At 31.1% G+C, this 20,708-nt stretch overlaps 5 protein-coding genes across 5 annotated transcripts in view; 1 reads left to right on the forward strand and 4 right to left on the reverse strand.

Moving 5' to 3' along the window:
- The window catches only part of LOC143919146 (uncharacterized), a 1,208,594-nt gene that overhangs the window by 217,570 nt on the left and 970,316 nt on the right, over nucleotides 1–20,708 (forward strand). The window lies entirely within an intron of this gene.
- The window catches only part of LOC143919067 (uncharacterized), a 267,168-nt gene that overhangs the window by 89,305 nt on the left and 157,155 nt on the right, over nucleotides 1–20,708 (reverse strand). The gene's annotated exons all lie outside the window — the stretch shown is intronic.
- Nucleotides 1–20,708, reverse strand: part of LOC143919063 (uncharacterized) — a 266,223-nt gene that overhangs the window by 82,603 nt on the left and 162,912 nt on the right. The window lies entirely within an intron of this gene.
- Nucleotides 12,997–15,483, reverse strand: LOC143919400 (kelch-like protein 28). Its single transcript, XM_077441707.1, has 10 exons — nucleotides 15,256–15,483; nucleotides 15,032–15,189; nucleotides 14,770–14,960; nucleotides 14,496–14,693; nucleotides 14,251–14,421; nucleotides 14,024–14,179; nucleotides 13,803–13,951; nucleotides 13,531–13,735; nucleotides 13,283–13,454; nucleotides 12,997–13,210 (listed from the first exon to the last, which is right to left on the reverse strand). The coding sequence occupies exons 1-10, from the start codon at nucleotides 15,375–15,377 to the stop codon at nucleotides 13,047–13,049; spliced, it is 1,686 nt and encodes a 561-aa protein (XP_077297833.1). The 5' UTR covers nucleotides 15,378–15,483; the 3' UTR covers nucleotides 12,997–13,046.
- LOC143918659 (kelch-like protein 25) lies at nucleotides 16,490–20,105 on the reverse strand. Its single transcript, XM_077440605.1, has 10 exons — nucleotides 19,878–20,105; nucleotides 19,651–19,808; nucleotides 19,387–19,577; nucleotides 19,113–19,310; nucleotides 18,868–19,038; nucleotides 18,643–18,798; nucleotides 18,222–18,370; nucleotides 17,945–18,152; nucleotides 17,685–17,856; nucleotides 16,490–16,704 (listed from the first exon to the last, which is right to left on the reverse strand). Exons 1-10 carry the CDS (start codon nucleotides 19,997–19,999, stop codon nucleotides 16,541–16,543), a joined length of 1,689 nt encoding a protein of 562 aa, XP_077296731.1. The 5' UTR covers nucleotides 20,000–20,105; the 3' UTR covers nucleotides 16,490–16,540.

The following is a 20,708-nucleotide window of genomic DNA, read 5'->3' on the forward strand; positions in this document are numbered from 1 at the left end:
TTCGACTTAAGATCTTTCGATTTTCGATCTTTGCCTTCCGATATTTGTGTTTTCTGTAATTTTACATTCTGGCTCGTCACGTAGACCCCATAATATTGTGCGTGGGCATACATAGGTTAACGAATCGTGATCAAAACATACAGAGAATGTATACATATATTATGATATGTGAAAAAATAATTTTTGCTTTTGACTGAATCTCAACATGCGTTTCTGTATTGTTATAGTTTACATTAAAAATTTATATTTGGACAATCTTCATATTGTTATGGCCACTCTCCACATTAATGTAATATAGTACCAGTGATTGTACTCGGCTTCGCTCGGTATTTGTAATATAAACCGCTTAAACATGACTAATCTAATAGTAAGCATTTTATTTAATTTATTTTAATAGTTTTTTTTTTTATAAATTTATTTGAATACTGTTTTATTAAATTGACTATTACGAACAAACAAACATATATATTAAGTCTCTTTTGAAATTATATGTATACCAGAATCCGGCGCCTTCGCTCCCGGGGACTTCGAATTCTTGAATCGAAAAAAAAAATCGAATGTGTTGTCTACGAACCAACCTACTAAGGTTACATACATACATATACATAAATAGAGGGCTACGGTCAGTTATCTTTGGCTTTGTGTAGTTGTTATCAGCTCATTACTGATTCAGTGATGTGACCAGTTGCACTGCGCCACACGACCGGCAGTCCCTATTCCACTTTAAAGCAGTAATAAAGGAAATTAAAACAAAAGAAATTAAATCATTGCCACATACACATTTCTCCAATATTACTTAGTCTAAGTTTACATAAAAAAAATTCGCATTTAAATAATAATTCATCATTTTAGTTTTTTATAAATTGTTTACAAGTATCAAAATCCTAACCGATCGCAAATTTGATGTGTCAAAAATAATAAAAGACGATGTAAGGTAATCATTATTAAATTCAACGGATTGTAATTTATTCATTGAATACATAATAAGGTCTAATTTATACGTGGGTTCCTGTATTTTTTGATCAAGCCTCATATTCGTAAGTTAAGCGGAAAATTTTCAAGTTTTCACAATCGTGCCTAATGAAAATCGTTGTCACCTTGAGACCTCCATCCAGGGTGCTTCATCGTCATCCCTTTTCATTACGTCATCAAGTCTCACTTCACAGACCTATCAAAAAATAATAAACACACGAAAACATTCGTTACGTGTCTCATTACGCTCATATTTTGCTATCATAATATGATTGTAATGTATTCGTTGGAATTCTATTATATATTTTATTGGTTCATTTCCGGTCCTTAATATATAATATTATACATGTTAAATACTAGCCGTATTACCCGGCTTCGCTCGGTATTTGTAATATAAACCGCTTAAACATGACTAATCTAATAGTAAACATTTTATTAAATTTATTTAAATAGCTTTATTTTATATAAATTTATTTGAATACTCATTTGTTTTTTTTTATTAAATTGACTGTCACGAACAAACAAAAATTTATAGTAAGTCTTTTATAAAAAATTATATGTATACGAAATTATATGTATACCAAAATCCGGTGCCTGTGTCCCCTAGGACTCCACCCCTGGCGACTGCGCCCCCGGGAACTTCGAATCCTTTGAATCGAAAAAAATCGAATTATTTGTTCGATGACGTCACGGATTTACGACCCAACGAACGAAGGTTACATCTTAAAAGTCTCTTTCCAAAATATATATTAGATAACCAGCAGCATATATCAATGATGAGTCACGAGTTCGATCCTTGGTGTGTACTGCTGGCCAGACCTTGGATATGTGACTCAATCAGATCTTGTCAATTTATTTGATTTCATTGAAACGGTTCCAACAAATTGGCAGCCCTGTCCTATCTTTTTCTCAAAATTTTAAATTATTTAGCATCTCAATTTTCGCTGAATTGTATAAATACTTAAAATATACAAACAGAAGAAAATAAACACATAAAAATACGTGCAATTCAACGATTTTATTTATAATGTAAGTTAAATTCATGATTTTTATAATAAAACTGATTAATTGCAAGAGGGTGGCGAAAAAGGAAAAAGACGAGTGTGGATAAACACGGAGTATGATAATGGAGTATTTTCAAACGTGTCTATTACGATTATTTTTCACCATCGTAATTTCCACATATATTGATGAACAAACCTTAGCAAAATGGCAAAGTTTGAAAACGACTGGATAAGAACCCAAATTTTGTCAGACGAAAAAATCTGAGCTAATACGAGGCTAGTAATAGCACCGCCCGTGAATTATTCACTTTTATGACAATTTCACAAAATTAAAAATTTATGATATACATATACAGGTACATACAGGTATATATGTATATGTTTTTAATATAATGTCTGTCCTTCTATATGTTTGACGATAGTTTCTCAGATCAAATTAGCCTGTCAAATTGAGCATGGATCAATTTATTCAAATGTTGATTCAAAGTATCAAGTTTGAGAAGTTTCAACACGCACAGGTATAGATCACGTCATTCGCGACGTCTGCGATGAGCGAAAGCAGAGCGTGACGAAACTGACAACAATTTTACATTGTTTCGAGAGAGACGATACTTTGAAAATCAAATCATCAATAATTCCAGCAATGCAAAAGTTTCAAATATATTTAATTAAATGCCATTTCGAGCCACCCCTTTATTATAAAAACATAGATGTGATATTGTATAGGTATATATGTATGTATGTAATATGTATGCATATGTTACTAGCAAATGCTTTTTTGAATTTTACTCAGTTATTATTTTTTTTTATCATAATATATAAAGAATGTCTGTTAGAGGCTGAATTTTATGTATCGGCGTTGATTAATTGTGTTTAATTTATCATCATATTTAGAAGGTTTCAAGTAAAACTTTTAAATTATGGATTACAATTAATCTTAGCTCTCATTCTGCTTCATTTTTGAAGGTTGCATTTAAACTTCTTAACTTTCTAAAGATAGCCTGATATATTGCATAATTTTGCATATGATTTTAGATACTATTCAAATACCGAATATTATTTAAATTACGTTTTTGTAGGAATTAAATGGTGTTGAAGTTTTATCAGAATTGATATTTCATATATTCATATACATATGCATATATATATTTGTAGTATATTAAAATAGAACCTTTAAATAGATCAAAGTATACATATATATGTATGTATATATGTACATAACGTACGATTTAATATAATTTAAGGAATACCTTTATACTTTGATTTAGTGAATTCTAAAGATCCGAATCGGATCGGAACAATGAATTTATTTTGATAGTCGATTTTTTTTCTTTTATTACATTAAGGTAAAATAAAAGCCTTATTTCCACGTTTTATTTAAAAAACTACATTTAACTATGTAAAAGTCGTCAAATCATATGTTCATGTAATACTGCAGCGTCGTGAAATTTCAACGGGTGGTTTCGGAAACAAATTGATACATGATTTAAAATAAAGTTACAATACGTATTATAATAATTAATTGGAAAATGTAGTCCGTATCTGAAACAAAAAGCAAACCAGAACCGGAAATGAAAAAGGAATCAGGATCCTGGATTGAAAAAGAATTCGGGATCCGGAACTGAAATAGTAATCGAGGCTGCCGTACAGAGGGGGCGCCCCCCGGTGCCTCGGGGGCCGCCGCCCCTCTAGCGCCCTCGGTGTCCCTGGCGCCCCCACGGCCGCCGCCCCTCGGCACCCCTAGACGCCACCACCCCGGGGCTATCGCCCCTAGACGGCAGCCCAGGGACTATCGCTCCGAGGCTACCACAAATCGAAATCGAAACGGATAGCGGATTGCGTATCGCGTTACACTAATTCGCATTACATATGCTCCTGATATCGAAAAAAATATTTTTTCGATATCCGCGTTCTGCCATTTAAATACAATTGATATATGTATGTATATACATACAAATATACAATTTATATACATACAAATTTACAATTTATATACATACAAATATACAATTTTAGATGGTTGTACCTGCTGCTCGCACAGTTTTTTCTTCGAATGGCTCCTATTCCAAGAGCTATTCGACTTCTCAATGAAATCGTTGCTGCCGTCCCTGAATGTGATATTTTCCACTTTGGGGAGCGTAGATTATCGGATATTTTTTTAACATATTTATCTGGTAACCTGTGCTCATCATTACTTTTTTAATTTGAATGTGAGTTATGAGTGGAATCTTAATCTACTCTCTTCCATTTGGGCCTCGCTGTGATTTTATTTTTTATTCATATTTTGTTTTATTTTATTTTACTTTTTCTTTCTCCTTTGTACATTTTTATGTACTATTTTAATTTTGTTCAGTGTAAACAAAGAATGGGATTTATGGATTTTATTTTTGATTTTTACACTTTTGTTAATTTTTTTTTCTCTCTGATGTATTATTTTCCTTTTGTTACTTTTTTTTTATTATTTTAATTTACGATGTTTTCTGCTTTTGCTTTTTTTCCTTTATTTACAGTTTACTTGTTTTTATATAATGTTTTTATATCTTTATCAAATGTAGGCCATTGTGGCGCATTAGGTTCTTCCTGTAATGCCACAATGGTCCAAAACTATTAAATAAATAAAATATATAAATAAATAAATTTGCAGAAAACCACGAAGCTTTGTAATTTTGTGACTTGCATTTACATATTTATTTTATTTATACACATACATATAATACATATGTATGTAGTATCAATAAGTGAATTTTTTATTTATTTCATGCATCAAATTCAGTATATACATATGTACATATATGTTCCTTTTAAAAGCACAAGATTTGTCTATTTTTTTGTGACGTAGATATTTTCTGTCAAACACAAATAAAAATTTGTATTTATATTCCTATTAACTATTAATAAATAAATATATTATTATTATTAAAAAATATACAAATTTACAATTTATATACATACATATATACAAATATACATATTTACATCGCGTCTCTTTTTATATATATTATTAGCTGAACCCGGAATGCGTTGCAATGCCACAATAACGCATGCAATTCTTGTTCCCGTTCCCATTTGTCAGAAACCATTTGTCACATTTGTCGAAAGAACATGCAGCAAACACATTTGAAATTATTCAATTATTTGTTTATTTTACCCTAACAACGCATGTCGCGACGCGAAAACATTTGAAATTATTGCGTTGCAATACAATCCATTCCCGTTCCTGTTTCCATCGTTCCATCGTACAATAACGCATGCAATTCCCGTTCCCGTACCCATTTCTCGATAAGTGAATGTTTCAGTTTCAAATTAATTCTTAATAATCAAATTAAATTATAGTAAAGTATAGGAACGTATACGTTTTGAGAAGTCCCAATTTTTAAAGGGGCTCATAAATAATTTACGGAATAGAATTTCACAAAAAAATGTTAGCATCCTCGGATAAAATACATTCAACAACCCCTTGACATTTTTTTTGTGGAATTCTATTGCGTTAGTTAACATTGAGCATCTTTGAAAGTTTTGATGTCTCGAGAGTGCAACTATCTCGAGTGCATTTTTCCGGTCACCGCCAAATACTCACCCCTCGCATTTCACCCCGTTCCGGAAACAATTTCACAAGAATTTCATAAATCTGGCATTTGAACCGAATAATTATTGCATACGAAGCGCATAGTCAATTTCACGCTAAAGTGTATGCGTGCAATTCAATCTTGCCGGTACGCGTTCTACTGTGAATCCGGCTCTAATTAAACGGGTCTTAGAGATTGTAGGTAGGATTTACCAATATTGCTATACACAAATTGTCTCTGAAGCTTGCCTTTATGCGATTCGTGGCTGTTTGAAGTCATCGATGTGTAAATTGTGAACCGTATATTATTAGCAGGTGAATTGAATATGAATTAAAATGATAATTTCAAACAATAAATATTGTTTCGACTGTTATTTGTGTATACTGTCACGTTCCAATGAAAGATTAAATAGTTTTTCCTTTTTTTTTAAACTACTTGGTTAACTAACCAAGATTTCTTTATTATTATTAAAATGTTAAATTTATCTTATTGGTAGATATATTTGTAAAACGACAGATTTAATTATGGAATGGAGAATTTAAATGAGATACAATATAACTGTTTCACTATTTAACTTTGTTATGCTGCTGATGTGTTCACTGCTACACTCGGAGTCTCTATGGTATCGACTACCACTCTCGCAGTCTTGATGGTGATGACTATCACTCTTGAAGTCTAGATGGTGATGACTAAGGCTTCCAATCCAAGTGTTTTGTGGTACCGCGAATCCCGGTGCTGAAACTAGTCTGAATACCGGGATTACGGTGCTGGCAAAAATTAAATAGAAAAAAACATAAACCAACATTATACAATGAACAATGGTGGGATAAGCAATGAAAGTCATAGTCCATTTGTTTGCCACCCGTTTCTTCCACCTGTTTCGACGCCGGCTTGCCGTTTCCACGAAATGGTATGAACGGTCTGTGTTGTGTCGCACATATTGTGCTCAACTGCAATGATATTTGATGCATATTTTAACTGATTCGAACTCAGAATCGACCACTGATCACGTTTACGTGATCTAGAAAAAAATGTGTATTTGTCTGTGTTTCTGTGCGAGTGTCTGTATATTTATTGTGAGTCAGTGTATTTTGGGGACTGTTCGTCCTATCGAACTGAAACTTATTGGTTACTGAAATTTTTATCGATACACAGTACTTTTTTTTTAAATTTTTAAGTTGACCGGAAATGGTACCTCCCCTTATAGGTGTCCTCTTTCTTTTTAAGTTTTTGAGTTAAACTATCTCCCAAACCACTCAACAAATCGGACTGAAATTTCTTACATGTAATAAAAATTATTAATATTATACCCCAATATTTTTTGCCTAAATCGAAAGTAGTACTTTTAATTTAGACTTTAGAGAATCAAGGTTTTTTGTGTGTTTCTAAGAAATCCTTTAATTTATTGAACTGAAATTTTACCAAGTTATGTATAAAAGTTGGTAAACATCCGTCAACTATGTAGAATGTAGCCAAACTCTCAAAATTAGTACGCCAATATGGGAGTATTTTTTGCGTGAAACATCGGGAGAGTTTGCAAAATGCAATTGAACGTTTTTGAAATATGAAAACATGCAATTGAACTTTTTTTTCTTATACATTTGAAATCCCGGTGCTAGCACCGGGTTCCCGGGATCGGAAATTCCCAGCACCGCAATCCCAGTGCTGAAGAAACCTTCCGGGATTGGAAGCACTAGTGATGACTGATTGTCACTTGCGGAGTCGATGGTGATGACTTATTTAAATTCTAAGTTATGAGTTTATATACTCTTATTTAAAACAATTAAGTGTTGAAGACACATATCGTACAATTTTGGTTAGTCAGTGTTTAAGGTGTGCTATAAATCAATGGTGTTACTTATTAAATTAGGTGTGCCCCAAATCAATGGTGTATCTTTTCCCTACTGGTTAGTCGACTACATTGATAAGCGATTTAAATTAAATGGTCAGTTATAACTTCAATTAAATGGTCAGTTTATTTTAATTATCACGCAAAAATTATTTTTTGGATATGAAAAATATTTATGTACGTCGGTGATTATTTAATTTTATTTGACAGGACATTTTGATGAATCTAATAAAAAAATTACTGACCTAATTGATGTTATAATTTTTTTGCCCATGTAGTAATTTTCAGTTAGTGTTTTTTTAGATTGAAATTTAATTTAATTATTTCAAATTAAAAATAATTAAATTAAATTCACTTGAATATATGTATATGGAAAATTGATTGTAAAACAACCTCATATATCTTCATCAAAGTGTGACACATGTACTGATAATAATGAAGTTTACTTAGGCTTAGATGTACTTTGTTTCAAGGCGATTTGCATACTTACACCTTTCATTAAATTAAGCTTTCATCTTGTAACACTTTCATCGACGTTTCCATCGATGGAAAACCGATACCGATTTCGACCCCAGGGGTGAATTTTCAAATTGTAAAAAACTTCAAGAAGAAAGGCCACTAAGACGTTTCGCATTTCATTCTCTTTGTACATATATAATAAATTATAATATAAAAGGCGATCGGCGTCGTTGAAAGATGGCGTTTTACGAGACGGTATAATTCAGAGGGATGATTAATTGTACACGGAGGGAAGTTTTTGGGGTGAGTCGAATGTTTTCTGGGTAGCTTTGTTTTCATATTCGAGCGATCTGTAGTTATTGAATATTAATTGATTTTCTTTAATTTAATTAGAATTGTCATGTTTTATATGCTGGAAATTGTGGGTTAAATATATGTATCAAAATAATCATACTTTTAGTTTAAAAGAAGACATAGTAGAGTTTTGTTAATTAGTGTAAACAAGACTAATTATCTCAGTAACGTGATAGCTTACGTGAACTTTTCACCTTATGAGAGTATATGTGTGTAGGTCTTATCTAAAACAATTTTGTGGTTATTACGAAGCTATTATAAGTACGGATATTATATAATATCCGTAATATATGTATCAACTATTGGAGAGAAAATTATGAAAACAAAATGTGTTCAATCTGCAAAATATAATAATGTTTGTATATTAAAATTATGAATAGATAGTTGTTTTGAGAAACCAGAAAATATTATTTTAATATTTATATTTGATGTTTAATATTTTTATACTCCACACGAATTCATTTATTTAGCCCTCCCTCACCGAAGTGGGGTAAGCAAGTGCCCCAATTTTTATGTTTTATGTGGTTTTCAAAGCTATACACCCTATATTTCTTGTATTTCTAGAATGAACTACAAACAATTTATTTTGATAGATTTTGTATGATTTAGAAAAGAGTACATCGTAAAAAAATACATTTATGCATTTCTACGTTCCAAAGTATGATTTAAAGGCGGTAGCGATAAGTCATGTTTTTGACTGTTCGCTTGCATATTCTTGTTGATCGATGAATCAATGCGAGAGAAAGAGACAGCTATATTTTCGTGAGCTATTGTTTTCGTCGCTTTTGGCTCGTGCATTTGAGTCATGCAGTCGCCTGTTGGCCTTAACTAAGTCCATTTTCGTGTTGATGCTTGTCGTTATTTTTTAATGCAAAAATAGTCAAAAACATGCTATAAGGCTAAATATTTTTATGTTGATGTATAAAATGGTTAATAAGATATATATTGAACCCATTTGTATTGAGAAAAGCTGTATTTTGATTAAAAAATACTGGGGTATTACTCGACCCCGGTTCGGGACACTCATTCAATCTCGACGCTCCGTCCTTCAAAGGTTAACAATCTTAAGAACCCTCGAAATCTTCAAACGCTAACCATAGAGAATTCGTTCATTGATAATATGCTCTTTGAATTAAGAACATGAGTAAACTGCCACTTTCGGTTGACAAAGCTTCATCAAATTTATCATAGAACTTTATTTTAAGCTGGATCTTATTTCATATGTATACAGGTGTTATGAAACTAATTGCACAGCCTTAAATGGTTGATAGATCATATCATTTAGAACAGTTTGATTCACATATGTACATATATATGTGTACCTCGGTAAAAAAATTTCGGTTTTTTTTTTATTTCATTTTTAAATATGTTTAGTAAAAACATCAAAGTCTCACTTTATTGCTAATACTGCCCAAGTTGAAAGTTGTATTTTAGTGAATTATTTTTTTTTTGGTTTTATTATGTTTATTCAACCAAATAAAAACAAAAACGACCATCTGTGTTAACAAAAAAAATATTAGAGGCACAATATGTTTTTTTGTCTTTAATAGAAGAACTAAATTTTTCTTAAGAGGTCAAACCTTTTTAAAAACATGCCTGCTTATTTTCCTTTCTTCTAACATATCACTTGTGCAGATGTCTTACCAATTATCAGAATTGGGGTGTAAAAACAAAATTGACGGAGCGGGCCGAACAAAGGTCGCCATTCACAAGTGACTTTAATTTATTTATTGAAAAATCAACAGACAATACATTTAAAAATGCATAAAATAATTAATAAATGTAATAAAATAGCATCTGAGCCCAATTATATATTACAGGTATTACATAAAATGGTACATAGAGACAAATAAATGAAAAAGAAAATCCTATCCTTGATTTTTAATTCTTCAAGAATAGACACATTCGTGCGTTTGTCGGTCCAAGGCACGCGCAGTAGCCGTCTCTAGGACCACATCTCAAAGGCATCGATTCTCCGTCTATCCGCCGCCTTCATGGTCCAAGTTTCGACACCATAAAGGCAGACAGAAAAAACGGGACGGATTTGATATAATAACGAGATGGATAACGAGAAAGTGATATAATATTGGATAAAGATTATAATAAAAATAAAATATATATTATAGAAATAGAAATGGATCAATCAATTAAGATTCTCCTGATGGCAGTCCTGAATTGATGCAAGGAAATACCGAATTTTAACATCTAATGCCAAATAAAACAAAAATTTTGCTAAAATTATTTATTTTTATGTTCAAATGTCGTTTTATAATGCATGCTAGAGTCCTCCTTCTCACTTCTGTGGTGGTAATTTTGAGTTTCATTTCTTCTTCATGGGTTTGAAAAGATTTTTATATTTTTATAATTAGCTCTTATTTTTTTGTTTAAAAATCTTTTTAGCCTTACTTTGCTTTATATACGAAATTTTAGTTTAATACAATCAATAATTACGGAAATGAACGTGAAACACATTTAAATTATCACATACTACTAAAGGTATAATACTACTTTCGGTTGACAAAAAAATATTCAAAAAAATAATATTATCTGATATTTATCATAATTGTTTTTTGTAAAAAAGATTTACTTCATTTCATTTACTGTTTTAGGGTATAAAAAAAATTATATAAAAAAAACCTACATATGTCTGTATGCATACGTGAAAGCACTTCCAGTCGATTTGAAAACTTGAAAAAAAATTAGTATATATGTAATTTCATTAGTCAAGACTATTTCATTTCATTAATTACTGAAATGTAATCAGATATTGATACCGAGTTTGAAAAACTTCTCACGATAACAAAACTTCTATTGATACTTTGTATGATACATACATATAAAGATTATTTTGAAATTATGTATTGTGTAGATTTTTATAATAAATCCTTTTATTTACTAGACTTTTTCTTTAAATTACTTATGTATTGAAAACTACATATTACATTTATGAATGTATTATATAATTCTAGGAATAGAGATGACATAAAACACAACATTTAGGACACTGCCTTGGGATTAACATTTTTTAGGATCCATTTGTATAATATTATAGTAGAGCCAACTATAGTTAAGATAAACAAATATTCACAATATATTATATAATAAAATATTATAGAGCTCGCTCTGAGTAACTCAAGCTTTTCTTTTTTGGGCAGCATATTGTTCCTACTACTAAATTTAACAAGTTTGTTTTCACATGAGGAATTCTCGCCTGTCAAAGTTCAAGTATCACTCATCCTAACTATCTCCATATATTATATAACATATATTACGATGTATATTATACATAAGCATTGCACACGCACAGAAACTAAAACACAACACTTACTTAAGATGTCTCTCCCCAGGCGATAGAAGATGGTCTAATCGAATTTATGTTAAAAGCTCTCATCCATCAGGGGTCTTATTGTCTACCGGGGACGTTAATTGTTACAGTATACACGCCGTGTGCAGATTTATTGCGAGAAACGTGGATGAAATTGAGACACTAAAAATAAACGAGGAAAGAGAGTGTGACCTTTTCGCGTCGTAATAACGCGGACGGAAAAACACGTCGATTTATCGGGAAAACGGCGTGGAAATTTTCATATCGGCCGCACCAGATGCGATAAGAAAATATGGCGGGTCAAAAATGAATGAATCTAATAATCGATCATTTGATCTCACATTCACTACCTTTCTGAACAAGTTTCGTATAATTCAATACCATCGCTTCGTAGGTTTCTGCTTCCATTTTATATAAGTGTTATAACGAAACTTTTAACGTTTAGAAGGATGTTGCATAACATATATTAAAAAATCACTTAACTATTTCTTAAATTTTCACGCATATTTTAATGACATAATGATCTATTTCAAACGTAGAAGTTTGCAATTGGCTCGTTTTTAGTATTAGTTGGTACTTGGTACATATGTATATGTAATTTATGAAAATTTTTTAAACATTTCTTCATACATAAATTTTATCATACATATAACAAAAGTGTCGAAATATGATTTTTCTAAGTGGAATTTTATTTTATTCTCATATAAAAACAATTTAATATATTATCCATATTAATTCAATTCATATTCGTGTAAATACGAGTAAATACTAGTTCGAGCTTTTAGCTCGCAATTTTACCGATTTAAAATTCAGCACACTTCCAATTAACCCTGTTTAATGAAAACAAAAAATAGTGTGGCCAGAGAACTATACCAATAGACATGTATCAATAGAAAATACTCAATATAAAATAGTATTAACTCTGGGAAAAAATCCCAAGTGAAAATACGTACTTTTGACTTTTGATTTGAACTGGACGACTACTTAGCGAGATTTGAAATCTGAAAAGTACTACAAATGAAAGATAAAATACTCAAACTCAGATAGAATCTCAAACCAGTCAACATTTTTTATTACCTGATTCGTATTCACTGGGCATAGATCTATAAGAAAAGTCATATCTCGTCTCTGAACCAAAAAAAAGTCGTCATTTGTCGAACAGTACAATCATTCAACGTCAGCGTTTTTTTCTAAAAATTTCCTATTAGGTCTATTGTGGGGAATTTAAAGTTTGCATCAATGTATGACAATGTACACAAATTAAGTGTACATGACAAATTTGTGCATATGTATGAAAATATGCAAAAATTTGTACGTGAAGATTTTTTGAATGAGACTACTAATATTAAAACCTTAGGAATATGATATCCAGTATGGAGAAAAAAATATTAGCCTAAAATAAGTTTCGTTTTGGTCAACGCTTACAATTTCATTATTTTAACAAAGTATGAAATAAAGACGAGAGGTTCATTTAAAAGATTTATTTTTAAAAATCGTACACTTGTACAATATAGTTATTAATTTGGAACAGCACTTGGTTTCAAACGTTTGAGCCAACCCTTAGAAACAGTTATGAAATTGAAATGTCCTCTTTTGACTGTCGATGTTAAAGTACGCCATTTATTCGTAGCTGGATCGTATTCCTCCAAATCAGCAATTGTAACACTGCCATTTCCACCACCTGTTTTCATTATTAACATATTAGTATGAAATTAGAAAATATTGAATTTCATACTAAAAATAAAATACAAACCGTAAGCCAGCAACTTTTCTCCATAGGCACATACTCCAAGAGCATATCTGGCGACACTCATACTGGCCATCTTAATCCAAGTGTCAGTTTTTGGATTGTAGCGTTCTACAGTCGACAAATTTGAGCCAATCCATCCACCAATTGCATATATAAAACCACCAGCAGCACCCACCTGGAATAATGTTTAAAAAATCTATTAAAAAAAACTCAGATGACATCATTTATAGCGGAAAAAGCACTACACCAACCCCTGGAAACTGCCTCCGATCTATCATCGGACTGAGGTTTTTCCATTTTCCACTGCTTGGACAATAACTTTCGACGCTATTTAAATGCGTAACATAAAAGCCTCCAATTATATACAAAATATTGTCAAGAAGTACGCCGTTATGATCATTTCGGGCTGTCATCATCGGATCGATATAAGTCCACGTCTGAGAAGACGGATCGAATCTGAAACGCCATAGAATTGAAGTGTCTAGAAATATATTCATATGTTTTTAGGATTAAAAATCAATACCGCTCAGCTGTTTTTAATTGTGATTTTCCGTCAAAACCACCAATTGCGTATAGAAATCCATCTATGACTATAACTACAGGACGGGATCTAGTTTCTAACATTGGTGGTAGCACACTCTTTAAACCAGTTCTAACATTGTAACTAAAAACCTTTAAAATGTAAAAAAAATATATGTATACACATAAAATAAAATAAAATCACCGTAAAAATTAATAATATACCTCATTACGAAATACATTTGTACCAGTATATCCACCCATAATAACGATTTCGTCTCCAAAAATGACAGCACTGAAATTTTTTGTTTCTGTTTTCAAATCCATGAATTCGGTCATCGAATTTGTCTCTGGATCGTACAACATGGCCATTTTTGTAAACTGAAATTTAAACACGTATTATTTTAATAGAGACAGTCAAATTTTGATTTAACTATAAGCAATAAACTTACTTCTACATTATGATCGCCGAGAGATAAAGCGAGAATGGCTGATTTCCGGGGAACGTTTCTTAATGAATCTAATTGTGTTCTTCTGTTTGGAATGGTTTTCCATTGAATCGCTTCGGATACAATCGATGAATTGTTTCCACTAATAAATGGTGCCAATTCGTCGAATAGTATCTGATACAAATGAATATAAAATGTTTTAGTACAAAATATATTAATTTATAACTATCAAGGGATCTTGGTTAAACCTCAGTAGGTAGCAAAGGCAGTTTGATGAATTCGTACAACGAATTCAAATAATCTTTTCGTTTGGAAAAATCATGGTTCACCCATCGTTTGACACTTGAAAAAACAATCGACTCTGAAGCTACATTGAGGTTGTCAGATTTTAAAATTTCCACAAGTAGATTGAATTCAATTGTCAGAAATGCTTCAGTCAAACACACCTTAAAGCAATCAATTCACGATTAATTCACTAAAAGTAAAAATATATGTGATATTTTTATATTTAACGACAAGCACTTCATTAAAATTGAATTCTATGAACTCTTTTGCTAAAATTTTCGAATTGTAACTTCCGAATTTCGCCACAAGAAAGCAGTTGTTATTGTTGATGGTATTTTCCAAAAAATTTCCGCACATTTCTAGCAACGATTGAATTCTTAGAATCTCGGCAGCCTTGTATATATTTTCAACACCATCTCCATTGAGATCTTAAAACAAAAGGATGCATATTTTTTTAAAAATAAATAATACGTGCTTAAGAATCATCCGAGACTCCTACCAATTTTCCCAGTATAACAAAATGTAATGATTTTCTTCATCACATCGCTGTCAATGTCGTTTATCTCAACTAAATATCGAGATAAGTTGCAAAAATTGGGATTCAAATCATAAAAGTAGTCACTATAGGAAGCCATAATGTTGCTGTGAACTGGATATCTAAAATATATAAACCAAAATAATACAAGCCAAATAGGAAAATCAAAAAATAAGAAAATTACAAACGTTTGCGATCCAACTAAAACATCCAAATCACAAAACTTTTCCAGCTTCTTCATTTCTATTATACGGTCGAACCCTTTTTTTGAATGCATATCATGCACATTAGTCAAAGTACGTTCACACATTTTGACGTTGATTATTAAACGATATGCTAGGCGAAAGCAACGTGTATAGAACTCAAAAGATACAAACTAAAATATGTATGTGGTTAATTGAAGTGTCACATATTGTATTTATATGATTACGAATTTGCACACGAATCGTGTGCAAATTCTGTGCATTTACATAGTTACGTATAAATAAAATAATATGATATAAACCGAGATAAGGAAGAAACCCGCAACATTATCTACATATTATATATGCATACATATGTTATCGTGTAACGTATTTTTCAAGCCTTGTTATTTCTTAAATGTACATTTACATACACACAATATTCCAATCATTCTCGACCTTCCTGCGTACTGATTATAAACCATTACTTTAGAGCTTTCAATGGTAATCTTTCTTTATCTGTGGATCGATGAGCGTTTTTAATTTAAGAAAATCAACAACAGACTTGTTTTTTAAACATGTATAGTAAATATTTCAATATATAGAAACCAAATAAGTACAGTTGGGATAAGTTTTGGAGGGTTATATTAAATTACGAAAAATATGCTATGCAAATTAACAGTTTCCAATTAATGACCACATAGTAACTTAAGTTTTAGAAAAGTTGGAAACCAGCAAAATAGACTAGTGGTTAGCATATAATGATTTGAACGGAGTGGTCACGGGTTCAAAAACCAGTGGTTTCTGCTGGCCAGACCTTGGATTTTTGACTCCTCAATCGTTTCCTTTCAGAGTTTGCCAATTTATTTGATTTTCATTGAAACGATTCCAAAAAATTAGCAACCTTACCCATTTTCTCGCAAAATCTCGAGGTTTCGGCAATCACAAATTTTGCCGAATAGTTTAAAATGCTGTAAATTTACAAATTTAACCATAGATGTCTATGTGGATATTAATTGATACGTATTTATGTATGTTGTATAGTACTAATCATATTTGTATTAAATGTACAATGTTTCTGGCCAGGAAGGCGCATTGGGGTTACCTAAGGCCTTCTTGATATAAATTAAAAATAAAATTTGTATTTTTGTCATAATCAACATACCCGGGTTTAGAATTCCAAACACTGCAACACTGTTACCATTTTCATAAAGGATATATTTTATAATGAAAAAAGCTTCAATTTTTCAAAGATTTATTAAGCGATTGATTGGTTTTTTAAATATAAAGATTAATTTTTAATTGCATTTGGTTTTAAGCGTTTCAGCCAACCTTTGGAAACAGCTATGAAGTTGAAATGTCCTCTTTTGACAGTTGATGTTAAAGTACGCCATTTATTAGTAGCTGGGTCGTATTCTTCCAAATCGGCAATTGTATCAGAACCATTGCTACCACCTGCACCAAACATTAAAATTAATTTTTTTGAAACCGTTGAATTTCATACGAAAAAATTCGGATGTGACCAACCCATGACTATGTGTTTGAGGAATTTAAGAAGGTCACAAAACAAAATTCGATATTGAACTGATGACTATGATAGCGATACAAATTGAGCGCAAATGTATGGAAACTTGCACAAAACAAAAGTTCTACTTCCGGTTGTCTGATTGTGTTCAAATTTTTTTTATTACTAAAAATCACTATCAGTATCATAATCATTAAATGTCAAGAAAATAAAAATAATTTTAACGGTCAAAATAAAATATTGAAATATTGTTTTAAAAAAAAATACTACTTCCTTATATTCCTCAAATACATAGATAAAGTCATGGGTTGGTCACACCCGAATTTTTTTCGTGAAGAACACACATGTTAAAGGGGTCGAAAAAAAAAGTGGAAGAAAAATCGAACAAGAGTAAAACCACTTTCGGTTGAGGGATGCAAACCAAATTTTACACATACTTAGTTATTACGCTTAAACTTCTAGATATGAAATTTTAGTTCAATAAACCAAAAGGTAATACTTCCGGTTCAGTTAAAAATATTTAAAAAATATAAAGACTATTATTTCTCTTCAGTCCGATTCAGTTAGCGGTTTGGGTGATAAGTGAATTCAAAAACTTAAAAAAAGAGGACACCTATAAGGGGAGGAACCATTTCCAGTCAACTTAAAAATTTGAAAAAAATTAACACCTATTGATAAGAATTTCAGTAACCGATACTAAGTTTCAGTTCGATAGGACTTACGGTGTTCCAAAAATCCCCAAAATACACAGACACACACACACATTTTTTCTAGATCACGAAAACGTGATCAGTAATCGATTCTGAGTTCGAATCAGTTAAAATCTCGAGTTCGAATTTTCGCATGATCACAAAACTTTATCCATTGTTACTACGTACATACTCGTAGATAAAGTAAAAATAATACCAACCATAAGCAATCAACTTTTCTCCAAAGGCGCATGTTTCAAGACCATGTCTAGCGACACTCATACTAGCAACCGTAATCCAAGTATCAGTTTTTGGTTCGTATCGTTCTACAGTCGACAAACCATTTTCCGTCCTTCCACCAAGTGCGTATATAAAACCAGCAGTAGCAACTACCTTGAATAATATAAAAACCAAAATCAATTTGAAAAATAGTAGTATAAAACACTTTTACACTGAAAAATAAATTATTATATTATATTACCGATAGAGTTTGCCTCGCTTTCATCATCGGAGTGAGTTTTTTCCATTTTCTAGTAGTTGTACAATAACTTTCGACGTTGTTTATCGGTTTAACATTGTTTGATCCACCAATTGCATAAAAAATACTGTCATAAAGTACACCCGCAGCATCACTTCGAGCTGTCATCATCGGGGTGGCAAAAGTCCACTTCTGAGTAGTAGGATCGAATCTAAAACATTATAGAAATGAAGTTTATGATACAAAAGTGTTTAAAATAACCATTTTCAATTAAAAAAACCTTTCGACTGTTTTTAGATCTGTATTTTCATTAGTACCACCAAACGCGTATATACATCCATCGATGACTGCAACTATAGGACGACCTCTGGTTTCTAACATCGGTGGTAGCAAATTCTTGATTCCAGTTTTAATACTATAACTATAGACCTTAAAAATTAACAAACCATATTATGTACATACATACGTACAGATTTTTTAGGTGAAGTTTATCCGTATTTTTTAAATTAAAATCATATATTGAAAACGCAGGACTGCCCAATGTTAGTAACATTTTTACTGTTTTTGATTTAAACCATGAATTAATGAGATATGTCATAAATGAAACAACGACATCTTACAGTTCACATACAACATATGTACATACATACATATATGGAGTAAAATATAAAATAATCCAGAGTACAGCATATTTTGTGTACCTCATTAATATTTTGATATGAGCTATTAAACCCAGCCATAATAACAATTTCGTCTCCTAGAATGGTTGCACAGAAATTTTTCGTTTTTGTTTTCAAGTCCATAAATTCAGTCATTGAATTTGTTTCCGGGTCGTACAACATGACCATTCTTGTAGTCTGAAATTATTTAAGCACAATTTTAGTATCGTCAATTCGATTCCTATCAAAGTTCTACAATTTACTTACTGCTGTATAATAATCACCGATAGATAACGCAACAACGGCGGATTTTCTGGGAACGTTTCGAGATGAATCCAAATTTGTTCTTCTGTGTGGAATGGTTTTCCATTGAACCGCTTCCAATACAATTGAAGAACATTTTTCACTTTGAAGTGGTTCCAATTCGTCGAACAGTGTCTGAGAAAGGTGAATACAACATTTCCTTAAAGTATTAAATTGTATTTGAAACTATCAGAGATCATGAGCTATACCTCAATAGGTAGTAAAGGCAGTTTGATGAATTCATACAAGGAATGCAAATGGTCTTTTCTTTTCGGATAATCGTATTGAACCCATCGTTTGACACTTGAAAATACAGTCGTCTCTGAAGTCACATTGAGGTTGTCAGATTTTAAAATATCCAACAGTATGTTGAATTCAATATTCAAAAATTCTTCCGTTAAGCTAACCTTAAAGCAATATATTCATAATTAATTCACTAAAAGTACGAATATTTGTAATAGTTTTAAATTTAACAACAAGCACTTCATTAAAATTGAATTCTATAAACTCTTTTGCCAAAATTTTCGAATTGGCATTTCCAAATTTTGTTACAAGACAACAGTTGTCAATGTCAATAGCAGTTTTCAGAAGATTTTCACAAGTTTGTAGCAATGATTGCATTTTTAGAATCTCCGCAGCTCTGTATATCTTTCCAACCATATTTCCATTGAAATCTTAAAACAAAAGGATACTTTTTTTTATAAAAATATCTACATGTTTAAGAATCATTTAAGATCAATATCCCACCAATTTTCCCAGTGTAACAAAATGATATGATTTTTTTCATCACATCGTTGTCAATACCGCTTATCATAACTTCATTTCGAGATAAGTTGCAGGAATTTTGTCCAAAATCAAGAAAATAGTCACTATATGCGGCCATAACGACACTGTGAACTGGATAACTAAAATATAACAACAAAAATGTCATAAATCAAGTATAAAAATGAAAAAAATTAAAGACAAATACAAACCTTTCAGATCCAATCACCACGATCAAGTCAATAAACTTTTCCATTTCCTTCATTTTGAATATACGATCGAAACCTTTTTTTGAATGCATCTCATGCGGTATAATCGACGAGCTTTCACACATTTTGAGATTACTTATTAACTTATCCGTCAATTAATTATAATGTTTGTATATAATGGAAGCTAGTTCACATACAAATATGTCAATAAATGAAATATCACATTTATATTCTTATAAATTTGCACACGAAGGAATGAAAGGATATTAGTATTATAGCAACCGAGATAAGTAGCAAATCCACAACATTGTTTATTATTCTGCATCCTGTTTTCAAAACATTTACATAGTTGACGTTTTTTAAAATATATGTGAAGTATGTTTTCTAAGATAAATTAATATCAACATAAAAGTCAACCGCAAGAAACATTTTTTTAATCAAAATATTCAAAGCGAATAAACACAATTCACGTCGAAAACATAAAAATATTTACAATGTAAATATATACAAAATACTGATATACTTTGAATTGTAATATTTTGAGTGTCAGTTTTGAATCAAAGAAAGTCTTCAAAAACAAATTAAATTTGAAAAACGTTACAAAGTGGTTAAGTCAGATTTTTTCCACCCTCGATAAATATTATATATCTGTGTGTTTGAAGAATATGAATTTTTAATTTTTCTTTTTGCGTGGACGATAATAATAAGAAAAATTCAAACGGAAAATTGCAGTATACAAAAACAGTTACTCGTATTATCAATAAATTGAAATCTTATTATTATATTTTAACATTATCACCCAACTTTTCTTAAGCTAAAATTATGAGATTTCAA

The sequence above is a fragment of the Arctopsyche grandis genome, chromosome 11 (assembly GCF_051622035.1).
Source record: "Arctopsyche grandis isolate Sample6627 chromosome 11, ASM5162203v2, whole genome shotgun sequence".
NCBI classification, from domain to species: Eukaryota; Metazoa; Arthropoda; class Insecta; order Trichoptera; family Hydropsychidae; genus Arctopsyche; species Arctopsyche grandis.

Bases quoted from the DNA above. Each gene is read 5' to 3' on its own strand.
- LOC143919400 (XM_077441707.1), bottom strand. From the start codon at position 15,377: ATGTGTGAACGTACTTTGACTAATGTGCATGATATGCATTCAAAAAAA. The intron at 14,422-14,495 runs GTTTAACCAAGA...CATTTGTATCAG, and splicing joins TGCCTTTGCTACCTACTGAG to ATACTATTCGACGAATTGGC. The intron at 13,736-13,802 runs GTATTGATTTTT...ATGGCGTTTCAG, and splicing joins CAATTAAAAACAGCTGAGCG to ATTCGATCCGTCTTCTCAGA.
- LOC143918659 (XM_077440605.1), bottom strand. From the start codon at position 19,999: ATGTGTGAAAGCTCGTCGATTATACCGCATGAGATGCATTCAAAAAAA. The intron at 19,809-19,877 runs GTTTGTATTTGT...GTTATATTTTAG, and splicing joins GTGGTGATTGGATCTGAAAG to TTATCCAGTTCACAGTGTCG. The intron at 19,311-19,386 runs GTGCTTGTTGTT...TATTGCTTTAAG, and splicing joins TAGAATTCAATTTTAATGAA to GTTAGCTTAACGGAAGAATT.